This window comes from Stomoxys calcitrans, chromosome 1 (genome assembly GCF_963082655.1).
Source record: "Stomoxys calcitrans chromosome 1, idStoCalc2.1, whole genome shotgun sequence".
NCBI lineage: Eukaryota > Metazoa > Arthropoda > Insecta > Diptera > Muscidae > Stomoxys > Stomoxys calcitrans.
The window spans coordinates 111,018,435-111,033,019 of NC_081552.1; the positions used below are offsets into that span (position 1 = coordinate 111,018,435).

At 38.3% G+C, this 14,585-nt stretch overlaps 1 protein-coding gene across 1 annotated transcript; it reads right to left on the minus strand.

Moving 5' to 3' along the window:
* Nucleotides 1-667: 667 nt before the first annotated feature.
* LOC131996776 (uncharacterized) lies at nucleotides 668-1,636 on the minus strand. Its single transcript, XM_059366690.1, has one exon. It carries the CDS (start codon nucleotides 1,634-1,636, stop codon nucleotides 668-670), a length of 969 nt encoding a protein of 322 aa, XP_059222673.1.
* Nucleotides 1,637-14,585: the final 12,949 nt, after the last annotated feature.

Sequence of the window (14,585 nt, forward strand, 5' to 3'; positions counted from 1 at the left end):
TTTGACTGGCTACCACAAATAAGGTAGCTTTGTATTTAAATTAATTAAAAGAATATTTGAGAGATTTTCTTCAGTTAAACGGCATCTTAAATGATTATAAATAAATTTAAGTGCAGAAAAATTCCGCTCTACACTAACTTGCGTAGCTGGAACTCCTAAAACCACACATGCTATGATCGACGTGCGTCCCAAAATTCTAGAATATCGCTCTGCGCGGGGATAATGTTGAAAGCTATTTATACTTACCTTAATTTCATCCTCCCTTACGACCACTTCAGGTATAGCAGTGTTTGATTGCGTTTGAAGAAAAGCGTCCACCTCACTTAACTCGTGACCCTTAAACAAAAACAAATATTGAAAAATAAAGTTCGGTTTAAAATTCAACATTTATTTTCTTAAATTTTACTTACCAATGTACTGCTCACATCTCCATTGTTTTTATCCTGCATAGTAGTTTCTGATTTTAAATTTTGAATTTGATGCCAAGTTTCTAAAAGATACCTTTTTGCATTTAAAGCTGATTCGCGATTTAAAAGGCTTTTGCATAGTGGGTCTAAATAAAGTGCAGATATGACTGTTGTCTGGCTTAGCAGAACATCCTCGCGTTGCATTAAACACGCCATTAGATCTTTTGCCATATTTTGTTTCATCGAAGAAATCTCAAGTCTCATTTGGTCCAAACACCAAAGAAATCTCCAATCACCAATTGTGCTGCCTGTAGGGCTATTGTGGCATCCTTAACGGGTTTCATAACTGTTACAAACTCCTCCATGAAATCCCAAATTGTATTTGGTACATATAAGACTTTGTGTGTTTTGCAATTTTTTTGGCAAAATGGTCGGAGTTCCAGCAAACGTTCTAGCATGCATATAGTTGAATTCCATCTGGTTTTGGTATCCAATATTGGGTGTTTAATATTAAGTGCTTTTATGAGAAGCATAATGGTTGGCGTCCGAATTTCCTTTGAAAGTTGGCGACATTTATCTATTTTGCTGGCTATGTTTCTGTATTTATAAAATGCATATACTGCCAATTGGAGTGTGTGGGCAGCGCATCGTAGAGATTTTAGAGCGCTAATTTCACAGTCTATACCTTGCTCTTCTTCGGAGTCTTCTGTCTCTTGATTCTTGTCAAGAGCATCATTTTCCTCAAGCTGACCCTGTTCATCGTCAGAATCGACATATTTTGGATGCCGGTTTTCCATAAGCTGGACTGCTTTTAACATATTAGACCCATTATCCGTGGTAACAGAGTATATTTGCTCAGGTTTTATTTCATATTCTTCGAGAACAGATAGCGTAACACTTTTAATATAATCGCCAGTATGGCGCTCTTTAAGTTCTCGCATTGCCAATGTTTTTATACATATGGATTTATTTTTAACGTATTGAACATTCATCCCAAGAATACTACGATCTAGACAAGTTGCCACATCAATTTTTAATGATATTAAGCGGTTTTTAATTTCCGTCGAAATTTCGGTCTTAATCGAGTTGGCAAGGTATTTTATTTTTTCTTGAACTGTTTCTGGTGTGATCGCCATTTTGCTGTTTAAAGCCGTTAAAATAGGGTCAATTATTTTTCGAAATCCTGAATCATTCATTAATGAAAAGGGTCTGGCATTTGTTGTGACCATTTCAACACATGCATTCATTAAAATTTTCTCATTCATACGAAGCTGTACTGTGATTGGTTTCACATTACCTCCAAAAAAGTCCGTAATTTTTTTTTTTTTTTTTTGAACAAGATGGACTATTATCATTTGGTGCCTCTAAATTAGACACACTTTCCGGGTGACGGCGCTTAACATGCCGTTCTAAATTAAACGCACTGCTGTAGGTAGCATGTATCACTTGATTACATAAATCAATTTGACAAATAAATTCACTTTCCGATTTTCTTTTAAATAACTTGTACACAGGCTTAGAGATTGTGGCAAACTAATAAAATTTCTAGTTTCTGTGATCTGCTTGTTAAATAGTATAACGGGAAATTAACGACAAAATGCAGCCAATAATGAGAGTAATTTTATCTATTATAAAGAGAAAAAATGAGAATAACGACAATTTGATGCTTTATGCCTGAGAAAAAACGGGTTGAAATTTGAAGCACTAACACTCATTGAGAGTTAAAGCTACTGCGAAGCTACAAACTTTATTTGCTTTGTTTACAAAATGTGAAAGAGATAGTTTCAGATAGATAGTGGCGTGTGTGTGTATAAGTTTTTGCTTAACACATGCGGTCTCACAACATTTTTCGGCGACAGTCCATGGCACACTAAACAGGTAGAAAAAATTAACTTATTTGCAATATCTTGTTGGCGTACTTAAAAATGATTGTAGACGTTGCGCATTTTATTTGCCGGTAGATAGCGCGTTAAATTATTTTAAATTTTTGTTTCAATTCGCTAAAATAACAAGTTCATAAAACAAAACAATGTTTATGTTTCAGTTTTTTATTTTGTCGGAGCGGAGCGTATTTTGCGATTGGAAACCGCTCCGCTCCCGCTCCGCTCCCGCTCCGCTCCGTGTTCTAAAAATGTCGCTCCCGCTCCGCTCCCGCTCCGGCAAAAATAGGCTTGCTCCGCTCCGCTCCGAATCCCTGATTTATACCCATATTGCCCAAAGCGGTGAAAATATCCTCTTTCGTCTTTTTTGGGGATGGGGGACCCCCCGAAACTTAAGAGTGAAATATGTATACCAAATTCGTACTCTACTCTTAAATACCTTTACCTTAAGTACCTAATCAGTACACATGTCCGTTCGGGTGGGTTATGGGATGGGGCGTCCCCCCGATTATTTGAAGAGCAATTTTTTTTCCAATTTCGTGTTTTTGGGGCACCGTAAGGTGTAGGTGTAAATTTCGCTTAAATCGGTGCACGCATCTCCGATATCTGGCGTTTTTGAAAATTGTAGTATGGGGAAGGGTTCACCCCCTTAGGATATCAAAAAACATAGTACCCTATTTTCACCGGGGGCCCAATCTCTACCACCAATGAAAATTTCATGAAAATCGATTCAGCCGTTTTTGAGTCTATTCGGAGCAGACAAACAAACAAATAAACAAAGTGCAACAATTTCATTTTTATATATAATAAACTAGCTGAGTTCGGCCCGCTCTGCTGCACCCGATAATGCTATGTTGGAGAGAAGTACTCTAAATTTGAACATTTCTGCGTATTTGTAGTTGAAAATGTATTCCAATTTTCCTATGGATTTTTCTACACTCAAGTACCTCTTATTTAAACTCCACATTGCAATGGTCAGTAAAGGTCCTTCTTGGGGTGTGGTGAACCCCAATACACTTGGTCCCAAAAATGAAAGTAAATTTTGTGCTCTATTCCCAAAGACCTTTCATTTAAGATCCATATTGCTATGGTCGGTAAATATGTTCGACTTTAGGGGTTTTGTAGTGGTGGGGTGACCCACGAAACACTTAGTTCGCATTTGGATATCAGATTCGTTTTCTACTCTCAAATACCTCAAATAAATTTGAGACCCATATTGTAGTGGTTGGTCTATTAATACGTTTGCCGGGTTTTGGGGGTGGGCGGCTCTCCTAGGCATTCCACCCCAGAATTTGATACCAAATTTATTGCTTTTAGAACCTTCATAATGTTAGTGCTACTTAATTAGAGTGGATCATATGGTGTGGTTGTTGTCTATGAATAGTTATCATTTAGCCCTTTTTTATACCCACCACCGAAGGATGGGTGTGTATTCATTTTGTCATTCCGTTTGCAACATATCGAAATATCCATTTCCGACCCTATAAAGTATATATACTCATGATCAGCGTAAAAATCTAAAACGATCTAGACATGCTCGTCCGTCTGTATGTTGAAATCACGGTACAATCTTTAAAAATAGAGATATTGAGCTGAAACTTTGCACAGATTCTTTTTTGTCCATAAGCAGGTTAAGTTCGAAGACGTAAAACTCTTGAACAAAAAAGTGTTGCCCAGCACGTCGTTTGGTCTCGTCTATCGGGAGCTAAAAACGGTTGCAACCTTAACGTTAAGGTTTGCAACTCCTGCTTTCGCGCTGAATGTTATAATTTAGGGGCTATGGCGGCCTACACATTAATTAAATCACACAGTGTCCCGTTAGGTCATTATAATTGATCTCCGTTTTGAAATGAGGTGGTCCGCTAGATATGTGAGCAGAATAATGATTTCAGATTCGCAGTACACAACCTTATACCTTTAATTTAACCTCATATTGTCATGATTGGTGTATATAGCCGTTTGGTGGAGGGCGAATTGAATAAAGCACTTAACTCAAAAAAATCTATCACTTGATTTCAAATAGTTTTAATAGGTCAAATAACCTATTGGAGGCGATTTTAGGAGGTAAAACACCACCTAGGTTCTTGGACACAAAGTTTAATGTCATATTCGTAATCTGCTCTTAAATGCCTATCATTTGAGTTTCATCACGCTATGGTTGAGTAGTATTCCCATTTGGGGAGCTTATCGGGGATGGGGCGACTATCAATTACTTGGACATCGTTTTTTATGTAATATTCGTAGTCTACTCCCGAATAACTTTCATTTGAGTCCTATATTGATATATACATCCAATATGTCCATTTAGAGCAGTTTTCGGGCTTGAGGTACCCCTTGGATACTTAAACCCAAGTTTTTATATCACATTCATTTTCTACTTTCCAATATCTTTTATTTGATACCCATATTGGCCCTATCGGTCAACTGTTGATTTTGGGGGTCCGCCCCTCTCCAACATCAACAAATTACATAGCCTATACCTCCTTCCTGACCATATTCGCAATCTAGTCGCGAATACCTTTCATTTGAGCCCCATATTGTCATTATCGTCCAATAAACCAATTTGGACGGTTTTGGGGTCGGGGCGGCCCCCCAATTACTTGGACTCAATTTTTAATATGGAAATCGTACTCTCTTCTTGAATACCTTTCATTTAAGTCCCATATTGTCCCAATCGGTACACTTTTAGTTTTGGGTGGTACTTTTGGGGTAAGTAGGAGGATCCGCCCCCAATGCGATATCAAATACTTATATAGCCTATTGGTCCTTCTGAACCATATTCGTGATCTACTCCCGAATACCTTTCATTCGATTACCATTTTGTCATTATCGTACAATAAATCTATTTTGGGGGGTTTTGGGGTCGGGGCGGCCCCCCAATTACTTAGACCCAATTTTTAATATGGAATTTGTACTCTACTCTCAAATACCTTTCATTTATGTCCCATGTTGTCCCAATCGGTCCACTTTTATTTTTGGCTGGTACTTTTGGGGTAAGGGGGATAGACCGCCCCCAATGCGATATCAAAATATTATATAGCATATTGCTCGTTCCGGACCATTCCCCACAATCTGTGAAAATTTCAAAGAAATCGGTTTAGCCGTTTTTGAGTCTATACGTAACAAACAAATTTACAAACCCACAAACAAACATACAAACAAACAAACACAAATTCATTTTTATACCCTCCACCATAAGATGGGGGGTATACTAATTTCGTCATTCTGATTGTAACTACTCAAAATATTCGTCTGAGACCCCATAAAGTATATATATTCTTGATCGTCGTGAAATTTTATGTCGATCTAGCCATGTCCGTCCGTCTGTCCGCCCGTCTGTCTGTCGAAAGCAAATACTTCTTATTAGTGTAGGTCGGTTGGTATTGTAAATGGGCCATATCGGTCCAAGTTTTGATATAGATGCCATATAAACCGATCTTGGGTCTTGACTTCTTGAGCCTCTAGAGTGCGCAATTCTTATCCGATTTTAATGAAATTTTGCACGACGTGTTTTGTTATGATATCCAACAAGTGTGCCAAGTATGGTTCAAATCGGTCCATAACCTGATATAGCTGCCATATAAACCGATCTTGGGACTTGACTTCTTGAGCCTCTAGAATGCGCAATTCTTATCCGATTGGAATGAAATTTTGCACGACGTGTTTCATTATTATATCCAACAACTGTGCCAAGTATGGTTCAAATCGGTTTATAACCTGATATAGCTGCCATATAAACCGATCTTGGGTCTTGACTTCTTGAGCCTCTAGAATGCGCAATTCTTATCCGATTGGAATGAAATTTTGCACGACGAGTTTTGTTATGATATCCAACAAGTGTGCCAAGTATGGTTCAAATCGGTCCATAACCTTATATAGCTGTCATATAAACCGATCTTGGGTCTTGACTTCTTGAGCCTCTAGAGGGCGGAATCCTTATCCAATTTGAATGAAATTTTGCACGACGTGTTTCATTATTATATCCAACAACTGTGCCAAGTATGGTTCAAATCGGTTTATAACCTGATATAGCTGCCATACAAACCGATCTTGGGTCTTGACTTCTTGAGCCTCTAGAATGCGCAATTCTTATCCGATTGGAATGAAATTTTGCACGACGAGTTTTGTTATGATATCCAACAAGTGTGCCAAGTATGGTTCAAATCGGTCCATAACCTTATATAGCTGTCATATAAACCGATCTTGGGTCTTGACTTCTTGAGCCTCTAGAGGGCGCAATTCTTATCCAATTTGAATGAATTTTGGCACGTAGTATTTTGTTATGATATCCAACAACTGTGCCAAATATGATTCAAATTGGTTTATAACCAGATATAGCTGTCATATTAACAGATCTGGGACTTCAATTCTTGAGCTTCTAAAGGGCGCAATTCCAATCCGATTTGGCTGAAATTTCGCAAGACGTTTTTTATTATTACTTTCAACAACTATGTCAAATAAAGTACAAGTCGGTTCATAACCTGATATAGCTGCCATATAAACCGATCTGGGGTCTTGAATTCTTGAGCCTCTAGAGGTCGCAATTATTATCCGATTTGCCTGAAATTATGTACGACGAATCCTTTTATGACAATCAACATGCGTGTTTATTATGGTCTGAATCGGTCTATAGCCCGATACAGCTCCCATATAAATCGATCTCTCTATTTTACTTCTTGAGCCCCCAAAGGGTGCAATTCTTATACGAAATGGCTGACATTTTACACAGGTCTCCAACATGTAATAATATAATAATAGCAGAGCAAATCTTTTCTTATATCCCTTTTTGCCTAAGAAGAGATGCCGGGAGAAGAACTCGGCAAATGCGATCCATGGTGGAGGGTATGTAAGATTGGGCCCGGCCGAACTTAGCATTGACATATTCGACGGATTCTCTCATGACCATTAACATACGTGTTTATTATGGTCTGAATCGGTCTATAGCCCGATACAGCTCCCATATAAATCGATCTCTCTATTTTACTTCTTGAGCCCACAAAGAGCGCAATTCTTATTCGAATTGGCTGACATTTTACACAGATCTCCAACATAAATATAATTTAATTGTGGTCCAAACCGGACCATATCTTAATATCGCTCTAATAGCAGAGCAAATCTTTTCTTATATCCTTTTTTTAGCCTAAGAAGAGATGCCGGAAAAAGAACCCGACAAATGCGATCCATGGTGGAGGGTATATAAGATTCGGCCCGGCCGAACTTAGCACACTTTTACTTGTTATATATTGGGTTGCTCAAAAAGTAATTGCGGATTTTTCATATAGTCGGCGTTAACAAATTTTTTCACAGCTTGTGACTCTGCAATTGCATTCTTTCTTCTGTCAGTTATCAGCTGTTACTTTTAGATTGCTTTAGAAAAAAGTGTGAAAAAGTATATTTGATTAAAGCTCATTCTAAGTTTTATTAAAAATGCAAAAGAAAGTATTTTTTAAAAAATCCGCAATTACTTTTTGGGCAACCCAATATATAGATAAGATTTCAAATTCCTTTATTTTTGGGTAGGATAGGGGGAAGGGGATATATTTATTTGTTAGTTTGTTTGTCTGTTCCGTATAGACTTGAAAACGGCTGAACCGATTTTCTTGAAATTTTTACGGATGGTAGAGGGGGAGGCGGACCCACCCCCTTTGCCACAATTTTCAAAAACGCCAGACCTCGGAGATGGGCTTAACTCTTTTAGTGAAATTGTACCTCAGAAACACGAAATTGGTATAAACTTTTGGGGCCAAATAACCTGGAGGTTACCCCATCCTAAACCCCACCCGACCGGACATGTTACCGATTGGGACAATATGGGTATCATATATAAGAAGTAATTAAGAGTAGAGTATGAACTTGGTATACAAATTTCATTGTAATAGGTCGGCGGGGTCCCCCACCCTCCATAACTTCTAAACAGGTCATATTTTCCACTTAGGACAATATTTGTATCTTGTTTTTTCTTATGACAAAACCCATGCAAAAGACAGTGTCTTATATAAAGCATGGGTTGGTAAATTGATAAATACAATGAGTTCAACAAGTTTTCATTTAAATAGAACAATAATTGATAAAAAAAAAAAAACAAGTAAAAGCGTGCTAAGTTCGCCCGGGCCGAATCTTACATACCCTCCACCATGGATCGCATTTGCCGAGTTCTTCTCCCGGCATCTCTTCTTAGGCAAAAAGGGAAATAAGAAAAGATTTGCTCTGCTATTATTATATTATTAAATGTTGGAGACCTGTGTAAAATGTCAGCCATTTCGTATAAGAATTGCACCCTTTGGGGGCTCAAGAAGTAAAATAGAGAGATCGATTTATATGGGAGCTGTATCGCGCTATAGACCGATTCAGACCATAATAAACACGCATGTTGATGGTCATGAAAGGATTCGTCGTACATAATTTCAGGAAATTGGATAATAATTGCGACCTCTAGAGGCTCAAGAAGTCAAGACCCAAGATCGGTTTATATGGCAGCTATATCAGGTTATGGACCGATTTGAACCATACTTGGCACAGTGTAAAATTGGAGACCTGTGTAAAATTTCAGCCAATTCGTATAAGAATTGCGCCCATTGGGGCTCACGAAGTAAAATAGAGAGAACGATTTATATGGGATCTGTATCGGGCTATAGACCGATTCAGACCATAATAAACAACGTTTGTTGATGGTCATGAGAGGATCCATCGTACAAAATTTCAGGCATATCGGATAATAATTGCGACCTCTAGGGGTCAAGAAGTCAAGATCCCAGATCGGTGTATATGGCAGCTATATCAGGTTACTGATTTGAACCTTATTTGACACAGTTGTTGAAAGTAAAAATAAAATACGTCATGCAAAATTTCAGCCAAATCGGATAGGAATTGCGCCCTCTAGAAGCTCAAGAAATCAAATCCCCAGATCTGTTTATATGACAGCTATATCAGGTTATGAACCGATTTGAACCATACTTGGCACAGTTGTTGAATATCATAACGAAATACTTCGTGCAAAAATTAATTCAAATCGGATAAGAATTGTGCCCTCTAAGGGGTCAAGAAGTCAAGACCCAAGATCGGTTTATATGGTAGCTATATCAGGTTATGGACCGATTTCAACCATACTTGGCACAGTTGTTGGGTATCATAACAAAACACGACGTGCGAAATTTCATTCTGATCGGATAAGAATTGCGAACGCAAGAGGCTCAAGAAGTCAAGACCCAAGATCGGTTTATATGGCAGCTATATCAGGTTATGAACCGATTTGAACCATACTTGGCACAGTTGTTGGATATCATAGCAAAACACGTCATGCAAAATTTCATTCCAATCGGAAAAGAATTGCGCTTTCTAGAGGCTCAAGAAGTCAAGACCCAAGATCGGTTTATATGGCAGCTATATCAGGTTATGTACCGATTTGAACCATACTTGGCACAGTTGTTGGATATCATAGCAAAACACGTCGTGGTAAATTTCATCTCAATCGGATAAGAATTGCGCACTTTAGAGGCTCAAGAAGTCAAGACCCAAGATCGGTTTATATTGCAGCTATATCAAAACATGGACCGATATGGCCCATTTACAATACCAACCGACCTACACTAATAAGAAGTATTTGTGCAAAATTTCAAGCGGCTAGCTTTACTCCTTCGGAAGTTAGCGTGCTTTCGACAGACAGACGGACGGACGGACATGGCTAGATCGACATAAAATGTCGCGACGATCAAGAATATATATACTTTATGGGGTCTCAGACGAATATTTCGAGTAGTTACAAACAGAATGACGAAATTAGTATACCCCCCATCTTATGGTGGAGGGTATAAAAATGCTAAAAATTTTAAAAAGAAGAAAAAGAAAATTTAAAAATTTAATCAAAGTAACTGATAAAATAAATTAATAAATAGTTAAAAAACCGAAACTAAAAATTAATTAAAATGATTATAAATCAAAGATTTGAACTGTCGTTCATCTTATATATAAAAATCAATTTTGTTTGTTTGTATGTTTGTGTGTTCCGTATAGACTCAGAAACGGTTGAACCGATTTTCTTGAAATTTTCACTGATGGTGCATAAAGATCCCGTAGTGAAAATAGGGTACTACATTTTTTGATATCTGAAGGCAGGGCGGACCCTCCCCCTCACCCTAATTTTCAGAAACGCCAGATTTCGGAGATGGATGGTGCGATTTAAGCGAAATTTTGTGTGATCTCATATACTACCCTAAAAATAAAAATATGGTATCCAAATTTCGGATGGGGTACCTAGGGGGGCTGCCCACCCAAAAACCTATTAAACATATATATACACCAATCACGACAATATGGAACTCAAATGAAAGGTAATTAGGATAAGAAAACATATTCGATATCCAATTGTCGGACCAAGTGCTAGGTGGACCACCCCAAGATTCAAAACACCCCTAAATCGGACATATTTTCCAACCATGGCAATATGGGACTCAAATGAAAGTGGGACCACGTTTCTGGGGGTCCACCCCTTTCCTAAAACACCCCCAAACTGGACTTATTTACTGACCATGGGAATATGGGCCTTGAATAAAAAGTATTTGAATGTAGAATTAGAATCTGATATCCAAATATGGGACCAAGTGTTTGGGGGCCGCCTCTCACCAAAACCATCCTCCAATGGGGACAAATTTACGACCATAGCAATATGGCGCTGAAATGAAAGGTCTTTGGGAGTAAAGCACGAATTTGATATCAATGTTCGGGAAAAGTGTCTATGGGGCCACGCCACTCTCACAACACCACCCAAATAGTAAGTATTTGCTGACTACTGCAATATAAGCCTCAAATAAGAGGGATTTTCGAGTATAACACGAATCTGATATATATTTTCAAGGCCAACTCACTGAGTAGCCGCCCATCCCCAAAAACACCCCCCAAGCCGGTCATGTTTGCCGACTATGGAAATTTGGGGCTCAAATTAAAGGCATTTAGAAGTAGACCACATATCTGATATCAACATTAGGGACCAACTCTCTAGGGGACGTCCCATAACCATAACAACCCCAAATAGGACGTATTTACTCACCACGACAATTTGGAGTGTAAAGAGAGTGGAACTAAATATTTATAGTTTATAGGGCCAATACCCCAAACCGGACATATTTGCCGACTTTTGCAATAAGATTAGAAAACGAGTTTGTTAAATAAGATTAGAAAACGAGTTTGATATCAATTTTTGAGGCCAATGGCAATACGTTTCAAATAAATGATATATAGATATATGAGAATAGACCACGTTGCTGATATATTTTCAGGGCTTAATGTTGGGGATAATGTTGGAGGCCACCGTAGCGCAGATGTTAGCATGCCCGCCTATGTCGGTGGTTTTCTCCATCTTATGCTGGCAACATTTATGAGGTACTATGCCATGTAAAACTTCTCTCCCAAGAGGTATCGCACTGCGGCACGCCGTTTGTACTCGGCTATAAAAAGGAGGCCCCTTATCATTGGGTTAAAAAACTTGAATCGGACTCTACTCATTGATATGTGAGAAGTTTGCCCCTGTTTCAATGAGGGAGGAACAACTCCAATCCCCAAAACACCCCTAAATCGGGCATATTTACCTACCATGTCAATGTGGAACTTAAATACAAGGTATTCGGGGGTAGAGCAAGAATTGATACCCATTTTCGGGACCAATTCTCTGGGGGGTCCACCCCTTTCCCCCCAAAATACCCCACAAACAGCAATTTTTTAGTGACCATCGCAATTCGGGGCTCAAATAATAGTATATAGACCATGTATTAAGGACATCACCCCTTCCCCAAAACACCCCCCAAAGGGTAAACATTTTTTGACCATACCAATATGTGGCTCAAATGAAATGTATTTGAGATTAGAAAATAAATTTGATAACCAATTCCGGGGCCATGGGTTTGTGGGACGCCTCATCGTGTAAACTCCCCTTAAACCAATTGCAATATGGGGTTTAAATTAATGGTATTTGAGAGAATAGCACTATGCTGATATTTTTCAGGGCCAAGTATCTGGGGGACCACCTCACCCCCGAAAACGCCCATAAATCAGATTGCATGAGAATATCGGGCTGAAATAAAGTATTTAAAGAATGGAGTACACCTTACATCCAAACTTAAATTCGTAGACCAATAAAGATCATATGGGATTCTGATAAAGGCACTTATATTGTTAAACTGTTAGTCAAGTGATATACTATTTTCGTAGCATGGTATTTCAGTAAAAGCTCTTTAATTGTCGAAAAAAATATTCCAATTAAAATTTTGTTCCATATAAAGTAAAAGAAGGCGCAGCGGAGCGGGCCCGGCTCAGCTAGTTACTTATAATTTGAATACTGTTGAGTAGATTATTCCAGAGACGTATAGCATTAATAAAGAACTGTTGTTCAGATATACGATATTGGTGACGTATTTGTATTATTTGTTTACCTCTTGTAGAGTTGGCAAAATACAATAATAATAATAAAATATCTTGTGGATCATTTGCAATGATCGTATCTTAAGGAACGAGTTAAATGAGACAACATATACTTGTCTGGCAAAGTCAGATACACGGTCTCTTCTACGCAAACCAAAAATGTATCTAACGACATCGTTAAAGACCACGTGCAATTTATTCCTATGAGTTACATCACAACCGTAAAAAACCTCGCAAGAGTATAATAGTTTCGGCAGAATAAATGTCCTAGCCAAAAGCATTCTTATTGACAAAGGGGTATACTGTCGACTCATATATAAGTTTCATAAAACGCCGTAGGTCCTGCCCACTGTCATACTGACATGATTCTTCCATGAAAGTCTATCATCAAACTCCAACCGAAGGTTTCTTGCAGATGAAACAATCTCAATTGGGGCTCCAGCAATTGCCGCATCATGATTGGGCGGCATTGTCACCCGATTCCTACCAATTACAAGGCACTTTGACTTTGTTGGATTTAAAAGTAGTCCGTTGGCGTTTGCCCATGTGTTTATCCTATCCAAGTCACTATTAAGGCGAAGTACGCCATCGATCAGCCTCTTCGGCAAGGAGCTCATATACAGCCGTCGTCGGCATACATATGAATACCACAGTTGCGCAACTGTCCTGGAAGGTCATTGCTGTATAAGAAAACAAGGAGTGTGCCCAATACAGACCCCTGTGGAACACCTCTTGAGACTGGAAGAATTTATATGAGATCCGTTGTTCTTTCAGTTTAAGGCAAAGTATATTGGGATCAACGGAATCAAGTGCTTTCGAATGATCTAAAAGAACAAGATAGTTAACTCTATCAATCAATATCACTCGATATCACTCCTTACATCTTCAACTACTTTCAAAAGTGCAGTAGTGCAACTGTGCTTTGGTCAGAAACCAGATTGAAAATCTCTTTGCAACGAATTATTCGCAATATATGCTGATATTTTCCGGTTGACTAGAGTCTCAAATATCTTAGAGACGTATGGAAGTATTGCTATTGGCCTAAATTCCTGGTTATTCATTGGTATTGGGACTATCCTTGTCCGTTTCCAAGACTATGGATAGCAACTCCTTGAAATAATATTGTTAAAAAATGGCACATATACGGAAGAATTAAGGGTAGAGTTATCCTAAAAAATCTTGGGTCAATACTATCAGAACTAATGGCATTAGACTTAGTTCAAAACGCTCAAGATCAAAACGTATGTCTGGTGAGGTGTTGTTACTGCTATGGTTTGCGTTACAAAATTCACTGTCGTAGAAATGTACGTTTGGCGCAGGAAAAGATATGTTCAAGAAACTCCTATTAATCTCATCTAAATCAATATTATCAATTGATGCATTATCACTTCCTATTCCAATTGACTTAACATGTCTCCAAGTATCTTTTGAGTTCAATGCCTCTTGAAATTTACGACTAAAATAAGTTATTTTCTTTGTCTTTATACAAGAAGTGGTCTGTTTCCTCGCACGCTTGTAATCATTAAAGAGTTCAGGTGTTCTAAAACGCTTCCATCGAGAGTACGCACAATCTCCTTAACGTATCAATACTTTAATATCATTATCAAACCATTGATTCCCATTCAAAAAAACAGTTCGGGTCTTCATCGGAACACATTTGTCTTAAATCTGACTCACATTACGTTTAAGAAATGCAGTCTGTTCATCCACGCAAGACACGCCATAAAGCTCAACGGTGGCAAATTTCACAAAGTAGTGAGTTATAATCAATGTTTCTATAGTCTCTGCACGTATATGTTATACTTGTATATTCCATTGGAACGCCATAAGTCAAAGAACATAAATCATGTTTTGAAAATGGGGGTGCCGATAATTGATCATATAACTT

Bases quoted from the DNA above. Each gene is read 5' to 3' on its own strand.
- LOC131996776 (XM_059366690.1), bottom strand. From the start codon at position 1,636: ATGGTCACAACAAATGCCAGACCCTTTTCATTAATGAATGATTCAGGA.